Source organism: Sminthopsis crassicaudata, chromosome 3 (genome assembly GCF_048593235.1).
Source record: "Sminthopsis crassicaudata isolate SCR6 chromosome 3, ASM4859323v1, whole genome shotgun sequence".
Lineage (NCBI taxonomy): Eukaryota > Metazoa > Chordata > Mammalia > Dasyuromorphia > Dasyuridae > Sminthopsis > Sminthopsis crassicaudata.
Genome location: NC_133619.1, coordinates 608,852,651 through 608,873,788, shown reverse-complemented (window position 1 = coordinate 608,873,788; position 21,138 = coordinate 608,852,651). Strand labels below are relative to the sequence as shown.

Here is a 21,138-nt window from a genome sequence, read left to right as displayed (position 1 = left end):
ACCCACTGGCTGACCCAGTTTTTCCCACGCTGGTGGAGAGGGAGGAGGAGGAGGGAGCTTCTCTCTCTGCCTCCTTCAGGAGGCCTGCTGGGGAGGAGCGAGAAGGAAGGAGAGAGAGAGAAGACAAACCCAAAGGTGGATTCCCTTCCAGGTCCTTTCCCTTGGGGTCCTTCCATGAGAAACCCAGATAGGATCTGCCCTGTCTCCCCCAACTCCTTTCCTGATTCCGCCTGTCCAGCCTCAGCCCCAGCTTCTGGGACTCTCTGGATGGATGGTGAGCCAGAAGCCAAGGGATCATCAGGGGAGGGGAAGCCTGGCTGATACAATAACCCCTGAACAAAGAAACTGCCCGAGAATGACCGACTCCTTCAGCGTGGGTGCATGCTGATGACACAAGTCCCCATAGTGTCCCTGGCTGGTTAGCATAGAGAGATGCAGACTTCTGAGGAAGTGCCAGTGCTGCCGCCTTGGCCACGCACAAAGTGCTGGCAAAGATGGATGGAGAATGGTCTGCTATGGTCCTCGTGTGGCAAAAGCATCAGCCTGGTCCCATGTGGGGAGGAAGCCAGAAGGAGGTGGGACTAATTGGGAACCACTGTAGGAGGGAGAGGATGCGGAGCCTCGGGAGAGATGCAGGTGGATAGGTGGTCTTTCTAGAGGGATCCCAGACAAAGACAAAGGGGGTAGGGAGGGGTGAAAATCAGAAAATAATAGTGCTATGGGAGACAGAACAATATGGAAGGTTGAATTTGAGAGCCTTTAGAACAGACAATGTTAGAGCTGGGAGGGCCCTTAGAATCCAGAATGTCAGAGCGGGGAGGGCATTAGCACATAGAACATCAGAATATGAAGGACCCTCTGGATGAAGAATCTGAGAATTTCAAATGTCAGAGCTAGACCAGGACTTCCACGTTCATTCATCCAACTCCATCATGTCCAGAAAAAAGAGACAGTTTGCTCTGGACCAATGGTTAATTTATTTGGTAGCTCTGAAGCTAGGATACTGGTCCCCCACATGTCCCTGTACAGGTCTCCACTCCGTGCCATGCTGTCTTTAGCTGAGAGGGAACATATTGACAGAGGAGAGCCGCCAAGGCAGAGCACAGTTAGGTGAGGGGTAATAGGTGACTGAGCTGGAAAAAGGTCAGGAGCTAGAAAGTGAGTGAACTAAATAAAACCCTCCATAAATCACTGCCTGTCAGCCCTGCCCTCCCTTTCCTGAGCAGTGAAAGATGGGAGAAGACCAAGTTCTGGCCCACCCTTCTCTCTCTGGGCCCAAACACATAGAAACCCTTCCCAGACATATGGAAACACTCTACAGACATGAGAGGAGTGCATTGTGCTACAACAACAGCTCCTTTCTGATGTCTTTCCACAAAATCAGTGGCAAAAAAGCACTACTAGAGTATTGCAGTCAAGGCATAAGTGCTGGGTTCTACCTGCATTTGCAGCTGTTACCAGCTAGTTGAGATCGGATCCAGATTCCTGGCTTCTTACAGATTCATAAAGTGGCAGAGCTTGAAGGGACTTTAGGTCATCCATCCCGGGGCTTTCATTTTTCAGACACACTGAGGCCCAAGGAGAAGAGTTTTGCTCAAGACCACACAACTCATAAGGGCAGTGCTGGATTGACACAGGTTTGACTCCTCGTGCTTCTGTCACTGCCCCACACTGTAGTGTTTAACTTGTCTGTAAAATGGGATATCACCAAATGTATCATGGCCTAACCATTCTAGTGCATTGCAACCAGTCTCACAGGATTTCTCTGAATCTCTTAATTGGATAACAGCCATCGCTAGCATTTATATCGTGCTTGAAGATGGGTAAAATACTTCACAGTATCACCTCATGTGCTTCTCACGACCACCCTGAGGGGTAGATGCTATCATTATACCATTTTATAGATGAAGAAACTGAGACAGGTTGTGATAAATGCAGTGGCCCAGGTTCCCCAGCTAGTGAATGTCTGAGATTGGGTTTGACCTCAGCTTTCCCAGATTCCAAGTCTCATGCACTAAACACTGTACTGCCTAGCTACATCTCATGCATCTCATGGAATAATGAGAGGAAACATGGAAAATAAAGTAGTGTTTGAATTCAGAGAATTTGGGAGAAAATCCCTTCTCTTCTACTTACTGACTGAATGACCATGGGCAAATCACTTTTCCTTATGAATATGTAATAGAGAACTGACCAATGAGAGCCAAATGCTTAGGAGCATGCTGTCTGTGTAGCCAAGGACTGAGTTCTTATTGGTCAGTCTACTGTTACATACAAAGTGAGAGGATTAGCTCGCATGATCCCTAAAGTTACTTCCAGCCTTAACTCTATTGTCTAATATATACAGCTCAAATATGCATCTATCTACCTATCTAACCATTCATTAATCTAATTATCTAGCTATCGAGCTACCTATCTGTCTTTTCTTCCATCTCTATCCAATTATCTGTTTACCTACCTATCTTTCTTTCTATCTATCCACCCATCTATCTCTGTCTCTATTCATATATCTATCCATCTATTCATTATTGCTCTATTGGAACTGATTTGTTTCATCTCATTGTTGAAGAGGGCTACGTCCATCAGAATTGATCATTTTATGGCATTGTTGTTGAAGTATATAATGATCTCCTGCTCCTGCTCATTTCACTCAGCATCAATTGATATAAGTCTCTCCAGGCCTCTCTGTATTCATCCTGCTGGTCATTTCTTACAGAACAATAATATTCCATAATATTCATATACCACAATTTATTCAGCCATTCTCCAATTGATGGGCATCCATTCAGTTTCCAGTTTCTGGCCACTATAAAGAAGACTGCCACAAACATTTTTGCACATATGAGTCCCTTTCCCTTCTTTGAAAACTCTTTGGGATATAAGCCCAGTATTAACACTGCTGGATCAAAGGGTAGGCACATTTTGATAACTTTTTGAGTATGGTTCCAAATCATTCTCCAGAATGGCTGGATGTATTCACAATTCCACCAACAATGCTTCAGTGTCCCAGTTTTCCCACATCCACTCCAACATTCGTCATTGTCTTTTCCTGTCATTTTAGCCAATCTGACAGGTGTATAGTGGTATCTCAGAGTTGCCTTAATTTCCATTTCTCTGATCAATAATGACTTGGAGATCTTTTCATATGGCTAGAAATAGTTTCAATTTCTTCATCTGAGAATTGTCTGTTCATATCCTTTGATCATTTATCAATTGGAGAATGGCTTGATTTCTTATAGAGTCAATTCTGCATATGCTTATCCATTTATCTTTCCTTCCATCTACCTACCCAATTATCTTTCTGTCTTTTTTCTATCTATCCACCCATCTATCTCTTTCTTTCTTTCTTTCTTTCTTTCTTTCTTTCTTTCTTTCTTTCTTTCTTTCTTTCTTTCTTTCTTTCTTTCTTTCTTTCTATCTATCTATCTACCTATCTATCCATCTATCTACCCACCTACCTCCCTATCTATTCATCTTCCTATCTTTCTTTCTGTCTGTCTATCTATCTATCTTGGATAAAGGTATTCTACTGCACCAAACAGGGCACTATGCGGCATCATAGGGCACAGAGTGCCAGATCTGGAGTCAGGAAGACTTAAGTTTCCAAGTTCAAATCTTGTCTCAGATACTTCCTAGCTATGTGACCATGGCCAAATTACCTTGCTTTATTTCCTCATCTGTAAAATAAACTGGAGAAGGAAATGACAAACTAGTCCAATGTCTGCTCCCCCCAAAAAACAAACCCAAATGGGATCACAAAGATTCAGACATTTCTAAATAACCTGACATTGTGCCAAATCCTGGGGATTTAAAACGCAAGATAAGATGGCCTCTGACTTCAGGGATCTCGTATTCTGCTTCACTTTATAAACTATGAGAGATAGCATGGTGTAGTGGCTACAGAGCTGACCTCGAAACCATCTAGACCCTAGTTCAGTTCTGCTGGCCGTGTGTCCCTAGACAAGTCACTTAAATAACTCGTCTCCAAGCATCTCTTAGATTTTAAGTGGCAGGGAAGGGGCCTAATTGTACTAGAAGAGGGAGTTTCCCCCTTCTTGTGAACTATATTTCAATTTTAAAAATATTTTCAGTTTCAAATACCTTCCCTTCCTTAAGCTCCTCTGCCCATTAAGAAGGCAAGAAATATGATATCCATCATACATATGAAGAGGCCTAAAACATATTTCCACATGAGCCATGATGCCAAAAAAAAAAAGCAAGAAAAAAAAGAAAATGAAAAAAAGGAACTTCAGTCTTGCAGTGAGAGTCCATCACTTCTCTTTCTGGAGCTGTTCCCGCCTTGTAAATCAAAAATTTCTACATAAATGTCGGCCATTTGTATTATTAATCTGGTCCTTTGTCCTCAGTGGGCGCCCAGTATATTAATTCATTAATTCAACAAATATTTCTTGAGTTCCTGCTAAGCACAAAGCACAACCAGTGCCCAGAGCTCTTCCCAGAATGCTTGGGGAATTCATGGCAGAGACAAAAGGAGAATGCCTTAGACCCTTTCCTTGTAAAAGCAAGGAAAGGCAGTGATCTGAAAATTTAGAGAGAAATATGGTGGGATTTCCAGAACGAATAAGACATAGACATTGTCTAAAAGGAGCCCTTGTCTCTCAGGGAAGAGACATGCCCAGATGACTAGAGCAGAGGGCAGCATGTGGTAAAGGGTGAGATATCAGAGCAGCATGGAAGGATGCAGAGGATGGGGATAGAATTCTGGAGCAGGTGGGAGTTGAGCATCTCCACAGGTAACTGTGGGAAGAGGACATTACAATTTAATTCAACTTAATTCAATTCAATTCAGTAATCATTAAGTAACCATGGTGTGCCCAGAACAAAAAATTAAATAGTCTTTGCCCTCAAGGGGTTTAGAATCTACCAAAGGAATACATGTGAGGGTAATATGATTGAGGCAGAGGAGCTATCCTAAGTGCTCCAAAAAAATCTGAGGAGAACATCCTAGCAGCTATTAGGGACAATCATGGAGTGTGAGCTTCCTGAGGGAAGGAACTTAAGTTGCTGTCTGGCTCCTTGGTGCCCAACTATCATGGTAGGCGCATAATAACATGCTTGTTGATTTCTTGCGCCACGGTGGAGGTGGTACCTGAGTTGGGCCATGAGGATTTTCTGAGAGAGCAAAATGAGGCAATAGTGTTGTCCAGGTGAATGGGCTGAGGTAGAAGAATGGTCACCAACTGGACTGTGTGCATAGAATATAGAATGGAGTGCAGGAGAAATCATATGAAATTCAACCGGAAAGATGGGTTGGAACCCTGATGTAAAAGGGCTTGTATTGAAGGCTCACAAGTTTCTGTGTTATCCTGATGGTGATAGGGAGCCATTGAGACTTTGGGATCAGGGGAGTAATGTGGTCATTCCTGTTGTGAAGGGAGATTCCTGTAGCAAATGGAGAGGATGGGGATTAGAGAGAAGAGTCTGGACAGAGGCAGGGAGACCAGGAAAGAGACTATTGCAGCAGCCCAGTGTGAGAGCCCTGAGCTCAGACCATGACTCGGGATAGAAATATTATGGAAAAGAGTCGATGGATTTGGACTGAAAGAAGGAGACAGACAGAGGAAGACCAACGATGATTACAGTAATGGCCCTAACTAGGATTCTGGGGAATTGGGTGGGCTTTAAAGAGCTCTTCTTTCCTGTTTTTGCAGTGAATTTGCTGGACACATCAACCATCCACGGGGACTGGGGCTGGCTCACGTACCCAGCACATGGGGTGAGTAATGAGAACCGGCTGTTGACTCATACTTGATTGGGTGGGCAGAGGTGAGCAGGGTGGGCTCTCCTTGTCCTTGGTCCCCAAGAGGTCATGGGCAGCCGGCCCTCTACCTGAAGGAGAGAGCCCAAGAGCTGTAGCTGGAAAACAGCTTCCTGTCCCCTAATATCAGACTAATGATGACAATGATAATCATAATCACAGTGTTGGATGAGGACCTGACCTCAAGGCCATTTGGATGTGGATTCTAGCCTCAGCCATGCTGCTTTCTTACTGTGGGGGATTTAGGGCAAGGTATTTCCTTCCCTCAGTTTCCTCACCTGTAAAATGAAAGGACCTCATAGATAAGGCAGCTAAAGCCTACATGACTTCAGTAATCTGCTTGTTGTCACATAGTCAAGAGCAGAACCTCCTCAGAGGGCTCACTGTGACTCCATAGCTGATTTTGTCCTCAGCTTGGCCTTTTTGCCATTTGGTCCCTGGGCACGCTCAGTCCCCCCCCCCCATGTGGTTTTTGGGGCTGAAGCCTCAGGTTCCCTGCTTGCCAGAGCAGAGACCCCCAGCTGCCCTTCCAGCCTCCCAGATGCAGCATGCTCAAGCTCTAAGGGCTTTCTGCCCACAAATTAGCTGCTTTTCCTGATTGGCAGGTTTCTATGAAAGGTATTGACATTTCTAGTCACCCAGACTTGAAAATGGAGTCCTCTCTGACTCTTTTCCTTCCTGACATGCTCTCTTCCTCTCCCTCACCTGGTCCTGTGGCTTCCACCTCCCCCAAAGCTTTCTTTTCTGTCCTCCTCCTTTCCTTGCTTAGACCCTCATTAACTCTCACCTGGATTATTTCAAAAGCTTTTCAGAGAGCCTTCTCCACTTTTCAGTAAATACTTATTCAGGATTTGTGTTCAAGGAACCTGGACTGGCTCAGAGGGAGATACAAAGATGATATCAACTTTTTCCCTTGAAAGAGACCACTGTCTATGAAGGGAGAAGAGATACAATCCCAACAAGTATAGAGCATTAAAAGAGTTCGGCAGAGGGGGAGCACACATCTAGAAGATCCTGAAAATCCCTCCCAGTTCTGACCTCCTGGGTTCTAAGGGCCTCCCAGCTGTGACCTCCTGGGTTCTAAGGGCCCTCTCATTTCCAACGATGATGATAATTGCTAGAATTTATATACTACTTGAAGTTTTGCTAAGCCCTTTGCTAGAATTCTCTCCTTTGGTTCTTGTAAGAAACCTCTGAAGTAGGTGATTGTAATCCCCATTTACTGATGAGGAAATTGAGTCACAGAGAGGTCGAGGGACTTGCCCAGGTCGCCAGCTGTTTAGTATCCGAGGCAGGATCTGCATGTAGCTTCCCATCTTCTCACGTCTTCATTCTGTTCTAAGGCTCCAGCGTTTCACTTGCTGACATCCCCTTGTCTCAGAGGGACCTTCCAGTTCTCACACTGAGCATCCTAAAGTTCCTTCTACCTCTGAAGTTCTGTGAGTCTGTCTGTGGGACTCTCCCTGGCACCTCTGGGGTTAAAGCCATTGTCATAGTTAATTGAGTACCAAATAACATGCCAGCTGTTTCCTGTCTGCCTCCTGCCAGAGACCCAGAAAAATTAATCAGCTCTGTCAGCACTGAGGCATGCATCAGCCTGCCCCACCGGTGCCAGCATTGTGCCGGGCACTGCTCTCCCCTAGAAGCAGCCCTGCTTGGGAAAACAGGGACTGAGGGGGGCAGGTGCCCCTGCTCCCATCAGCCTGCCTTGGAAGCAGAAAGTTTTCTCCACGGGTCAGGTCTAAGGACTGAGACTCCCTCTCTGCCTGCCCTCCACCTCTGATGATGCCCCAAAGGGCATGTGGTTGGCGTTGGCAGCAAGCCTGTCTGGACCACCCTATTGTGCATAGCTTCAATTCATTTCAGAGCCTGGAATGACAAGTTCAGGACACTGGAAGAGCTTACTTTGTGAAGTCCCTGCCAATGAAATTCAGAAATGGCTCCTCTGTAGGAGCCTCAATTTAGAGGGATAGACAGCATAGAGAATGGGGGCTGGACAGACAGTGGTAGAGATGAGAGAGGCCCTTAGAACTCGGGAGGTCAGAGTTGGGAGGGCCCTTAGAACCCAGGAGGTCAGAGTTGGGAGGGCCCTTAGAACCCAGGAGGTCAGAGCCGGGAGGGCCCTTAGAACCCAGGAGGTCAGAGTTGGGAGGGCCCTTAGAACCCAGGAGGTCAGAGCTGGGAGGGCCCTTAGAACCCAGGAGGTCAGAGCTGGGAGGGCCCTTAGAACTCGGGAGGTCAGAGTTGGGAGGGCCCTTAGAACCCAGGAGGTCAGAGTTGGGAGGGCCCTTAGAACCCAGGAGGTCAGAGCCGGGAGGGCCCTTAGAACCCAGGAGGTCAGAGTTGGGAGGGCCCTTAGAACCCAGGGGGTCAGAGCTGGGAGGGCCCTTAGAACCCAGGAGGTCGGAGCTGGGAGGGCCCTTAGAACCCAGGAGGTCGGAGTTGGGAGGGCCCTTAGAACCCAGGGGGTCAGAGCTGGGAGGGCCCTTAGAACCCAGGAGGTCAGAGTTGGGAGGGCCCTTAGAACCCAGGAGGTCAGAGTTGGGAGGGCCCTTAGAACCCAGGAGGTCAGAGCTGGGAGGGCCCTTAGAACCCAGGAGGTCAGAGTTGGGAGGGCCCTTAGAACCCAGGGGGTCAGAGCTGGGAGGGCCCTTAGAACCCAGGAGGTCAGAGTTGGGAGGGCCCTTAGAACCCGGGAGGTCAGAGCTGGGAGGGCCCTTAGAACCCGGGAGGTCAGAGCTGGGAGGGGGCCTTAGAACCCAGGAGGTCAGAGCTGGGAGGGCCCTTAGAACCCAGGAGGTCAGAGCTGGGAGGGTCCTTAGAACCCAGGAGGTCAGAGCTGGGGGAGGAGTTTAGAACAGAAGAGAACTAGAAAGAACCTGAAACATCTCACCTCTTCTTCCAGAAGTACCACCTTCCTTCCTATAATTCTCCCCACGTGTCCCCATGTCTTCTTCTCCCTCCTGGGCTGTCAGTTTCTGGGGGACGAGCGGGCTCCGCGTCCCTCCCAGGCCTGAGCCCCAGTACTTGTGTTCTGTTGTCCGCTCCTTGTTCCCGCCCCCCCCCCCCCACCCTGACGGCGTCTCCCGCCTCTCCCGCAGTGGGACTCCATTAACGAGGTGGACGAGTTCTTCAGCCCCATCCACACGTACCAGGTGTGCAACGTCATGAGCCCCAACCAGAACAACTGGCTGCGGACGAGCTGGGTGCCGCGGGACGGCGCGCGCCGGGTGTACGCCGAGATCAAGTTCACGCTGCGGGACTGCAACAGCATGCCGGGGGTGCTGGGCACGTGCAAGGAGACCTTCAACCTCTACTACCTGGAGTCGGACCGGGACCTGGGCGCCAGCACGCAGGAGAGCCACTTCGTGAAGATCGACACCATCGCGGCGGACGAGAGCTTCACCGGGGCCGACCTGGGCGTGCGGCGCCTGAAGCTCAACACGGAGGTGCGCGGCGTGGGGCCGCTGAGCAAGCGCGGCTTCTACCTGGCCTTCCAGGACATCGGCGCCTGCATCGCCATCCTCTCCCTGCGCGTCTACTACAAGAAGTGCCCCGCCATGGTGCGCAACCTGGCCGCCTTCTCGGAGGCGGTGACCGGGGCCGACTCCTCCTCGCTGGTGGAGGTTCGGGGCGAGTGCGTGGGGCACTCCGAGGAGCGGGACACCCCTAAGATGTACTGCAGCGCCGAGGGGGAGTGGCTGGTGCCCATCGGCAAGTGCGTGTGCAGCGCCGGCTACGAGGAGCTCCAGGACGCCTGCGTGGGTGAGTGAGTGCGCCTTAGGTGCTGGGGACCATGGGGGAGGCCGCGGGGGATAGTGGGGGAGGCCGCGGGTGATCATGGGGAGGCCGCGGGGGACCGTGGGGGAGGCCGCGGGGGACCGTGGGGGAGGCCGAGGGGGACCGTGGGGGAGGCCGAGGGGGACCGTGGGGGAGGCCGAGGGGGACCGTGGGGAGGCCGAGGGGGACCGTGGGGGAGGCCGAGGGGGACCGTGGGGAGGCCGAGGGGGACCGTGGGGGAGCCCGAGGGGGACCGTGGGGAGGCCGAGGAGGACTGTGGGGGAGGCCAAGGGGGCTGCCTCCCTGATAGAGGGGACCTGGGCCCCGGAGGTGAGGGAATGAGCTGAGGTTCAGCCCTGGCCCTTGGGATCCGCACCCTGGGACACTGCAGATAGTTAGTCCTCAGGCCGTGTGCCGGGGACAAAAAGAGAGCCGTGAAGCAGTGCTGCCCTCAGGGAGCTTACTGCCGGAGGGAGACCACTTAGATGTATACAGGGGCAGTGTAGGAGCCGCAGGGACCCGGCGGTGGGGGATTGCCTTAGGGACTCCCAGGTGCCCTCCTGGCACATGGACAGTTTGGGTGATTTGCCCAGAGTCACATGACCGATGGGCGTTAGAGGGAGGATTTGAAACAGCAGTTCTTGGGCTCTGAGGGAGCTCCTGCCTCTCATAGAGACGCACACACACCAGCACAGAGAACCCTTGTGGAGAGAGCCGGCCATCCTGAGGGGCCCAAGGCCTTCCCACGTGGCCTTGGAGGAAGCTCCGAGAGCCTGGAGGCAGGCCGGAAAAGGCCTTAGCGCCGGGCCTGAGGCAGCCGGGTGGGGGAGGGCGGGCGCCCGGGCTTCCCTCAGCCCGGACTCAGCAAGCATTTATTCAGCCCGGAATCCCACGGACGAGGCTCTGGCAGGCGTGAGGGACACAGAGACCCCGCCCTGCGAGAGGGATTCAGGCCCGTCCTCAGCTTCACATCCCAGACAGTTTTCAGCAAGAACAGGATCATGTTTTGGTAACGGAGAGGCAGCCGCCTCCCCCTCCCTGGGGCCTGCCCGCCCCGCCCTCGAGAAACCCTACGTGACTGAGGGACCGGCAGTGAGATGAAAGCGCACACTGTGGGGGGTAAAACCAGGGTGTGTGTGTGTGTGTGTGTGTGTGTGTGTGTGTGTGTGTGTGTGTGTGTGTGTGTGTGTGGTGTGTGTGTGTGTGTGTGGTGTGTGTGTGGTGTGTGTGTGGTGTGTGTGTGTGATGTGTGGGGTGTGTGGGGGGGTGTATGTGGGGTGTGTGTGTGATGTGTGGGGTGTGTGTGTGGTGTGTGTGATGTGTGGGGTGTGTGTGTGTATGGTATGTGTGGTGTGTGTGTGGTGTGTGTGTGGTGTGTGTGTGTGATGTGTGGGGTGTGTGTGTGTGGTGTGTGTGTGTGGTGTGTATGTGGGGTGTGTGTGTGATATGTGTGGGGGTGTGTGTGATGTGTGGGGTGTGTGTGTGTATGGTATGTGTGGTGTGTGTGTGGTGTGTGTGTGGTGTGTGTGTGTGATGTGTGGGGTGTGTGTGTGTGGTGTGTGTGTGTGGTGTGTATGTGGGGTGTGTGTGTGATGTGTGTGGGGGTGTGTGTGATGTGTGGGGTGTGTGTGTGTATGGTATGTGTGGTGTGTGTGGTGTGTGTGTGTGTGGGGTGTGTGGGGTGTGTGTGTGATGTGTGGGGTGTGTGTGGGGTGTGTGTGGGGTGTGTGTGTGTGTGATGCGTGTGGTGTGTGTGTGGTGTGTGTGTGTGTGATGTGTGGGGTGTGTGTGTGGGGTGTGTGGGGGGTTTGTGTGGTATGTGGGGTGTGTGTGTGTGGGGTGTGTGTGGGGGTGTGTGTGTGGTGTGTGTGTGGTGTGTGTGTGTGTGTGATGTGTGGGGTGTGGGGTGGGTTTGTGTGGTATGTGGGGTGTGTGTGTGTGGTGTGTGTGTGGGGTGTGTGTGTGCGGGGGGGGGGTGTGTGATGTGTGGGGTGTGTGTATGGGGTGTGTGTGGGGTGTGTGTGGGGGAGGTGTGGGGGGGTGTGGTGTGTGTGTGTTGTGTGTGTGTGATGTGTGGGGTGTGTGTGGGGTGTGTGTGTGATGTGTGGGGTGTGTGTGGGGTGTGTGTATGGGGTGTGTGTGTGGTGTGTGTGTGTGGGTGTGTGTGGGGGTGTGGGGTGTGTGTGGTGTGTGTGTGGGGGGGGGTGTGTGGGGGGGTGTGGGGGGGTGTGTGGGGGGTGTGTGTGGGGGGTGTGTGTGGGGGGGGGTGTATGGGGTGTGTGTGGGGTGTGTGTATGGTGTGTGTGTGTGGGTGTGTGTGGGGGGTGTGGGGGTTGTGTGGGGGAGGTGTGGGGGGGTGTGGTGTGTGTGTGTTGTGTGTGTTGTGTGTGTTGTGTGTGTGTGTTGTGTGTGGTGTGTGTGTGCCTGTAACACATCAGAAGAGAACACCCTGGATGCGGTGACACAGAGTGACCCCAGGCAGCCTTTTCAGAGGGGCAGAGGGAGTCAGGGAATAGACCAGACACCTGGGGGGCCCCCCAGGCCCCAGTGGGTGCTTTGGTGATCTCAGCTCCCCCCCCCCCACTCCCCCACCTCCCTCACAGTGCCCCTGACCTCCATCCCACTCCTTCTGACTCAGCCCAAGTTTTATTAGCATTACGGTGGGAGGGCCCTGGCCCTGCCCGGCCCTGAGGGACAGAGTCCGTGATGGCAAGATGGGACTGACGACAGATGCTGTCCGGAATGCTCTGTCCAGTGGCCTTGGGCCAAAGCTCGTCCAGGCGCTCCCCTTAGCCCTGGATGCTGCGGTCCTGCCGGGGCCTCCTGCTCCTCCTCCTTCTGATGTGACCCGCCCTTCTGAGTCCCCACTCCCATCACCTCCGATGCCCCGCCCCCTCCCTGCAGGTTTTGTGTAAGGCCGTGCTGGGCCCATTCTCCCTCCTGCTCTGGTTCTTGGTCTCATTTTGTCACCATCGTCGCTGTTATTATTTTCCTCCTCCTCTTCCTCCTTCTCCATCTCCATCCACCTATGTCTAACAGTCATCTATTTATCTATCTAGTTGTCTATTTGTATGTCTACCTATACATACCACCCATGTCTATCATCTGTGTGTCTCTTTCCCCTCTCTGTCTATCTACTTGTTTCTCTCTCTGTCTCTCTGTCTCTCTGTGTCTCTCTCTGTCTCTCTCTCTCTGTCTCTCTCTCTGTCTCTCTCTCTGTCTCTCTCTCTGTGTCTCTCTGTGTCTCTGTCTCTGTCTCTCTCTCTGTGTCTCTCTGTCTCTCTCTGTCTCTGTGTGTGTGTGTCTCTCTGTCTCTGTCTCTCTCTGTCTTTGTCTCTCTGTCTCTCTGTCTCTGTCTCTGTCTCTCTGTCTGTCTCTCTTTCTCTCTCTAGAACAGGGGAGGCAGTGAGTGTAGGTGCCCCTAAATTAGCCTTCTCTGCCCCTCCCTGCTCAGACTCCTTGCCACCCTCTGCTCTGTCTCCCTCCTCCCTTGGTAACCCTGTTCTGAGCAAACAGAGCCTGGAGCAGCCGAGCCTCTCAGGGAAAGTTAGCTCCGAAGTTCGCCAGGCCCCTTATCGCTGTTTGAGCAGCCAGGAGCCTGTTCCATTTCCCGAGTCCCCTGGAGGAAGCCTCCTTCAGCTGCCCTTCAGCCTTTCCATAGAGTAGAGGCACAGAAAGCAAGGGGAGGGGGAGGCTGGAGAAGGAGCAGCCCCTGGGCCCTGGTGGGCAGCAGCACAGGCCGGTCCTCTCTCCCTCCCCCATCTTGCCGGCCAGCCCAAGGATGGCAAAGAGCCCCGAGTCCAGCTTCTTTGGATCCCAGCTCTGCTATTCCTTCTGCTGGGAGGGTGGCTGAGTCCTTCCCTTCTGCTCTCGGTCTTCTTCTCTTCTGAGCCTGGGCCTTGGGCCAAGCCTGGGGTCTCGGACCCCGTGTCCAAGAGGCATGGCAGGTACAGGACCAGCTTTAACTGGAGCCTCCTTGGAATTGCCCTCTGGTTGGCCCAGGCCCAGCGCCTTAAACAGACAAGCCAAGGACATGAGTCGAGCTGGTAGGAGCGCAGACTTTGAGCTGGAGGGCGTCGGAGGCCACTTAGACCTCAGTCTACAAAGGAGGCCCCGGCCCAGAGATCTTGGGCCACTCGGCTCTTGCACCTGCATCTCCTGCCTCCAGGTCAGGGAGCTCTCTGCCCCCGCCCCTCCCCCTCTACCACAGGAGGGGACAATGCCATGAGAGGTGCCAGGGAAAGCAGGAGCGTCCCAGACCCAGAGCCCGGCTTCCCTCCTGTCACCTGGATGGAAGATATAAATCACCCTCCGTGGCCCTAATCATCTTTCTATAAATATCAAAGGCTCATTTCTGAGCGGGGTGGGAGGGGGAGAGGAATGAAAGACGAGTTCTTTGGCTTTCCTGACTGTGTTTAAAATCTGATTTAGAATTAATTTCCTTTGGCCGTCCACAGCCGGACACCTTATTTGTCAAATCTAAAGCTGTTTGAATAGGAGAACAGAGGGGGGCCTGGTCTCTAAGCAGCTGCTGGTGTGACCAGCAGGTCTGGGGACAGGGGGAGAATGGGAAATGGCTTCATGCCAGCTGGGTGGGGGTGGGAGTGCACTCTGTGGGCAGAGCCCCCCAGCTGGCCCTCTGCCGGAAGGCCCCAAGGCCCAGCCTTTCCTCAGACAGGGCCAGCCTGGCATTGGCCCAGAGCAGCACCATCTGTCTCTGTCGATTAGTCCCCGACCTCAGCATCCAGATCTCTCACATCCCCCAGGGCTGGCGATTAGTATTGTTATTAAAGATTATTTTATTTTCATTGCTCAGATTAATCTGGCCCTGACATGTTATAACCATATGGGCATCAGCTGAGCACGTTATAATCCCCTACTATTGGGATTCAAAAGGGGAAATTTCCAGGTTTCCATGACAGGTATATAAAAATATTAGCTTTTGAATGAATGATAAAATTTTTAGCTGGGAGGGGCCTGGCACATAATATATTGGAGCTGGGAGGGGCCTTAGGACACAGAATGTGAGACCTGGGAGGGATCTTAGAACATAAAAAGTCAGAGCTGAAAGGACCCTTAGGGCAGAGAATATCAGATTTGGGAGGGCCCTTAGAACCCAGGAGGTCAGAACTGGGAGGGTCCTTAGAACCCAGGAGGTCAGAGCTGGGAGGGCTCTTAGAACCCAGGAGGTCAGAGCTGGGAGGGCTCTTAGAACCCAGGAGGTCAGAGCTGGGAGGGCCCTTGGAACCCAGGATGTCAGAGCTGGGAGGGCCCTTAGAACCCAGGAGGTCAGAACTGGGAGGGCCCTTAGAACCCGGGATGTCAGAGCTGGGAGGGCTCTTAGAACCCAGGAGATCAGAACTGGGAGGGCCCTTAGAACCCGGGATGTCAGAGCTGGGAGGGCCCTTAGAACCCGGGATGTCAGAGCTGGGAGGGCCCTTAGAACCCGGGAGGTCAGAGCTGGGAGGGCCCTTAGAACCCAGGAGGGCAGAACTGGGAGGGCCCTTAGAACCCAGGAGGTCAGAGCTGGGAGGGCACTTAGAACCCAGGAGGTCAGAACTGGGAGGGCCCTTAGAACCCGGGATGTCAGAGCTGGGAGGGCTCTTAGAACCCAGGAGGTCAGAGGGAGGGCCCTTAGAACCCAGGAGGTCAGAGCTGGGAGGGCCCTTAGAACTCAGGAGGTCAGAGCTGGGAGGGCCCTTAGAACCCAGGAGGTCAGAGCTGGGAGGGCCCTTAGAACCCTGGAGGTCAGAGCTGGGAGGGCCCTTAGAATCCAGGAGGTCAGAACTGGGAGGGCCCTAGGAACACAATGCCAGGTATGGCAGGATCCTTAGAACACAGGATGTCAGAGTTGGGTGGGCTCTTAGGACACACAAAATCAGAACAGGAAAGATCTTTAGAACATAAAGTGTCGACCTTAGACAATATAGAGCTGGGAGGGTCCTTAGAATACACAAGTCCAAATCCTTCACCAAACATGAAGTAGGAAGAATAAATCAACATACATTCATTAAAATCCTGCTAAAATTTTTTGATTCTTAGAAAAGAATGAGATGGACTACATGAAGGCAATATTCTGGTTCTGAACTGGTATCATGGGAGCATAGATTTGGTATTCAAAGGCTGCAGACTTCAATACCTTCATTTTGCAGATAAAGAAACTGAGACCCAGAGACATTGCCTCAGGTCCTCTGACTTTAAATCTAATGCCCTTTCTACTGTGCAACACTTCCTTAAGATCTGGAATCTAGGGGCAGCAGGATGGGGCAGTGGATAGAGCACCAGCCCTGAAGTCAGAAGGACCTGAATTCAAATCTTACCTCAGACACTTAACACTTCTTAGCTGTGTACCCTGGGCAAGTCACTTAACCCCAATTGCCTCAGAGGAAAAAAAAAGACCTGGAATCTAGTAATAGCTTTGCAGCCAGTTAGTCTCTTTGACTTTGGACAAAGCACTTCTCTTTAAGCTTCCTGCTCTGTCAGGCTAGATAACTTCTAAGCTCTCTTTCAGCCCTACCCTTCTAGGATTCCATATTGTATTGCAGCTGGGTTGCCCAATGGATAGAGTTCTGTACTTGGTGTCAGGAGAAAGACTTGGCTTCCATTTTACAGATATTTCAAATAGTAATTATCCGTATCACCGTCAGTTCCTTCATCTTTAAAACAGAGATAATACTAACACTACTCCGATAGTTGTTTGTCCTTTATTCTCGAAGAGGACATGATATCAGTGAATTGGATTGAAGTGATGGAGGTCTGGGCAAGGTCACCTGTCTCACATTCCCTCCAGAACCATCTGGGTCCAGTGGCCAGAAATAGATCAGGACGACTGGAGATGATTCTGGAGGCAATGGAAGAGCTTGACCTTTTTAAGCTAAGGACTTCAACAGGTCTCTGTTTGACTGAGGCAAAACTCAGTAATTTAGCCTAGGTGAGAAGGCAAAAAATGACCTCTTTTACTTAGTTAAAAAAGTCAATCTGGGAGAAGAACCTCAGGTCTGTCCAAAACACAATCAATTACTATTTACACTCACTCTAAGTCAGTCAGGGCCCAAGTAATAACCAGGTGGGACTTGGCCGAAGACCTACTGTGAACAGTCAATCATTGAAAGCCAGAGTGATTTGGGTTTAAAGGCATAGTTCTTAACAAAGAACTCTAGCCTGTAAATCCCAAGACATCTTGGGAAGTTTCAGTGATTAAAAAACAAACAAAAATATATATATATTACATTCCTTTGGGCAGAGAACCTGCAGGTAAGGATATGATACCCTATGCATACAGAAGGAAAGAAAAACAAGAGAGAGAATAGTGAGAGAAAAACAGAGGATGGGAGAGCGGGAGGAAAGAAACAGGGTTCTCAAATTATAGCCTGAGGGCCAGATGCAACCTGCTAAAGACCGTTTATGCGGCCCACCGGGTTATGGCAAATGGGCTGAGAGGCAGAGACAGAGTGTGAGCTTTTGTTTTTACTATAGTCAGGCCCTCCCACAGTCTGAGGGACAGTAAACTGACCCCCTATTTAAAAAGTTTGAGGACCACTGGAAAGAAGGAAGGGAGGGAAAAAAGAAAGGAAAAAAGAGAGAGAGAGGAAGGAAGGAAGCAAGAGAGAGAAAGAAATAAAGGAAAAGAGAAAGAAGGGAGAAAGAAAAAGACAAGAATAAAGAAAGGGAAGGAGGGAGAGAGGAAGGAAGGAAAGAGAGATAAAGAAAGATGGAGGAAGGGAAGGAGGAAGGAAGGAAAGGAAGAGAGAGAGAAAAAAAAAAGAAAGGGAAGTAGGAAGGAAGGAAGCAAGAGGGAGAGAAAGGAAAGGATGAAGAAAGGGAGAGAGAAAAAGCCAGGAAGAAGGAAAGGGAAGGAGGGAGAGATGGAGGAAGGGGAGAGACAGATGGGAGAGAAAAGGAAAAAAGAAATTAAGAAAACAAATGAGCTGCATTGGCCAATTGACCGGTTCCAGCTGGGTCCCCCAGTGAGCCACTTTACTCACAGAAGTTGTTGTTTGTCCCTCCTTCTCAAAAAGGACCATGACAACCAGGAGGGGATGCCATGGTACCCAGAGCTGTGAGGATCTAACACCAGGATATTTGTAAGCCCTTTGCAGGCCTTCAGTTACTACATCAATGCTGGTTGCTATTGCAATGACTGTTCTAGGTGCTGACTGAGTGACAGAGACTTATGCATTGGGATTATAATGAGTTCTATAGATTAGGAAAGTTGGAAGCCATCCCATCCAGCCCCCTGCCAACAGCTGACCATTTCACTGGCTGGGGTGGGGAAAGATCTCCAATATGAATTGTACTAAACATCTATGACATGCCCAGGGTTTTTTTTTTTTTTTTTGGAGGGGGTGGAGAGATGATCTTTTATCAGAAAAGATCTGCACCTTTGAGTGGACCACAAACTCCATGTGAACCAAGAGTGGAACTTGGCAGCCGATGGCATCTCATTTGACCGCCAACTACTTGAAGGACTAAGGGCTGAGCGGCTCGCTGCTCTCTGGTCAGGCGACATCTGGAGAATTGTGATCAGTTCAGTTTAGGAAGGACAGGGATAAGCTTTAGTGTCCACAGGAGGGTGACCAGAACCTTGAAAAGCCTGGAATCCATGGAATGCAAGGATGATATGAAGAAACTAGGGAGGTTAAACCAGTGGCAGAGAAGACTTAGTGGGTGGACCAGAGAATTGTCAGCAGCTGTTTGAAGATTTGTGGTTCAGTCATTTTTCAGTCATGTCCAACTCTTCGTGCCCCCATGTGGGAGAAACTAGACTGGCTTACCATTTCCTTCTCCATCTCATTTGATGGATGAGAAAACTGAGTTTGAACTCAGGGCTTCCTGACTCCAGGTGCTGCCCCGAGCATTTGAAGGGCTGCCTTGTAAAAGAGAAGGTAGCCTGGTGGTCCTTGTCTACAGAAGGCAGAACTAGAGTCAAAGGCACAGGTACAGAGGCAGACCTTGATGGAAGGAAAAAGTCTTTCCAATGAAGAACTCTAAACAAAAGGGCCATGGGCTGCTGCAGGTTCGCCCCTTCGCCTGCAAGGTCTTCCTGCAAAGCTGCGTGGGTGCTTGGCTGGCATATTGCAGGCAGGAGGGTAGGGAAGGGACAGCTTGGGCTGGATGCCCCAAGAAGTATATATAAGGTCCCCTCTTCCCAGGGACTACTAAACCAAGAGGCTGAGAGTGTAAGTAGAGGGAAGTATTCAGAGCTTTCTCACTCTACTGGACTGTAAGGTTCATGAGACCAGGGACTCCACTAGCCTTTCTAACTCCCTAAGGGCCTGGTGCAATCCTCCAAACAGTACAGGGGATTCACCAATATATATATATTAGGTGGAAATAAGCCTCTTCTCTGGGTCCATGGATTTGACTGACATGTTGATGGGTTTGAATGAATTATTTTCTCTTTTTATTTTCATGAGAACCCCTCTCTCCGATCAATAGTAATAATTAAAATAATGACACAGATTCCCATAGCATGTTTAAGTTTGCACCATGTTTCCCTCTTGATGAGAAAAGCAGAAAAGATACAATTGTGCTGATTTTACAGATGACAAAACTGAGGCTCAGAAAGAAATTTACCCAAGATTACCCAGCTGAGGAAAATGCCCAACGAGAACTCAAACGAAGGGCTTCTGCCTTTCTCTAGTGTATTTTCCACTACAGAGACCTACTTCTTACTAGTGAGGTTCTGAGTCCATCTGGGGGTTTTAAACAATGCTGTGATTGGCTTATGAGCCTGGGATTTTCTCTCTGGGTATCTTTCTGGAGGAATCAGAGGAATAAGCTCAGGGTCTCATGGTACAGATTTAGGGATTTCCCTGAAGCCACAGCAGGGAACACCTGCCCTCCATTCACAGAGGGGGATGTCCAAATGTGCCTGATTCTTGTGAAGGGCTGGTGACTCATAATATTTAAAACTGAAAGAGAAATTGGAAGCGATCCAGTATAACACCCGGTGAGACCCAAAGAGGCAACATGACTCAGTGGTGATTCCCCAAATTATTAGTAGCAGGGCCAGAATTTAAATCCAGGTTTCTTGGCACTGCCCAGCTGAGGGACTATTTATTATTAGAGTTGCTACAGGCCTCCTTAAGGGAAGCAGCAAGAGTACCGGCCTTGGGGTCCAAGGTGCTGCTCTAAATGCCTACAGGTCTTAGCATTTCACCCCATGACCTCTGTTTCCTAGTCTGTAAAGTGGGACCAAATTATCTCCAAGGATCCACATAGTTGAATGTGAGAATGTTGAGAACAGGAGCTCTATTAGTTTCTTTTATTTTGTGTCACCTACATAGAACACATGATTATTTAATTTGTTTAATAAAATTGAATTCTAGCTCAATATTCTGTGCTCTAGGATCTGGCCCAACTCCAACATTCTATATTCTCTTTAAAAATATTTTTTTTTATTTTCTTGTTTTGACATCATCGTTATTTCTAAATATAATCTTCCCACTCCCTTACCTTGAAAGCCATTTCCTATAATAGAAAACAAAAGGTAAAGAGAAAAAAATCAATTCATTCAAACCCATCAAGGCATTAGTCAAATGCAACAGTATATATAATTTTTTCCTCTTTGAAAAAAAGAGAAGATGAATATTCTCATTTCTCTTCTTCCAGGTTAAAATTAGTTGTTATAGAATTCGGTTTAGATTTTGTTGAATGTGTAAGCTCTTTAAAAATAGGGATTGGAAAAAAACCTTAAAAATAAATAAAAATAAAATAGGGATTGGGGCAGCTAGGTGGCACAGTGGGTAGAGCCTCTGCCCTGAAATCAGGAAGAGCTGAGTTTAAATCTGGCCTCAGACACTTAACACTTCCTGGCTGTGTGACCCTGGGGGAGTCACTTAACCCCAATTGCTTCAGCAAAAAACAAACAAACAAATAAATAAATAATGGTTAAGGGATCATTAGATACTTTATATAAATGCTTGATACAACAATAACAATGCTTGATACATAAACAAAATCCTTTGTTTATGTCTATTGTTTTCCTGGTTTGGCTGACTTCACTTCCCATACTTCTCTATCTTCACCATTCTTTCTTTTGGTTCACTAATATCCCATCCTTCACCTGCCTCAGTGTCTAACGGTCTGTCTTCTAGCATCACTTTCAATTTTGACATTTTATGTTCTGAGGATCCTCCCAGGCCTAAGGCTTCCCCTCTCCCCAGCTCTGAATAGTCTGTTCTAATGTCTCTTCTAACTCTAATATCCCGTCTTACAAATCTGTGAACTCGTGGGGAGAGGTTTCCATTCCAACGGCATCAGCAGGAGCTGGTCACTCTCGTTGGATCACGGGGAGGTTCATTAGGCTTTCCCGACAGCTCACTCCATCGCCGTCTCTCTCTCTCTCCCCTGCAGCCTGTGAGCTGGGAACCTACAAGTCAGCTCCAGGGGACCAGCTGTGTGCCAGGTGCCCCTCACATAGCCACGCGTCCACCACTGCAGCCCAGACCTGCCACTGTGACCTCAGCTATTACCGGGCAGCCCTTGACCCGCCGTCCGCGGCCTGTACTCGTAAGTGCCCCTTCCGTTCAGGGGGGGGGATGAGGGCAGTCTGTCCGAGACCTCTTTCCTCCTCT

The 21,138-nt window shown here is 50.1% G+C and overlaps 1 protein-coding gene across 2 annotated transcripts in view; it reads left to right on the top strand.

Moving 5' to 3' along the window:
• EPHA8 (EPH receptor A8) overlaps positions 1 to 21,138 on the top strand; it is a 49,719-nt gene that overhangs the window by 12,898 nt on the left and 15,683 nt on the right. For both annotated transcript variants that reach the window (XM_074305924.1, XM_074305926.1), the window contains exons 2-4: positions 5,673 to 5,737; positions 8,881 to 9,544; positions 20,918 to 21,073. In XM_074305924.1, the coding sequence (XP_074162025.1) occupies positions 5,673 to 5,737; positions 8,881 to 9,544; positions 20,918 to 21,073 (885 nt within the window). The remainder of the gene's footprint in view (positions 1 to 5,672; positions 5,738 to 8,880; positions 9,545 to 20,917; positions 21,074 to 21,138) is intronic.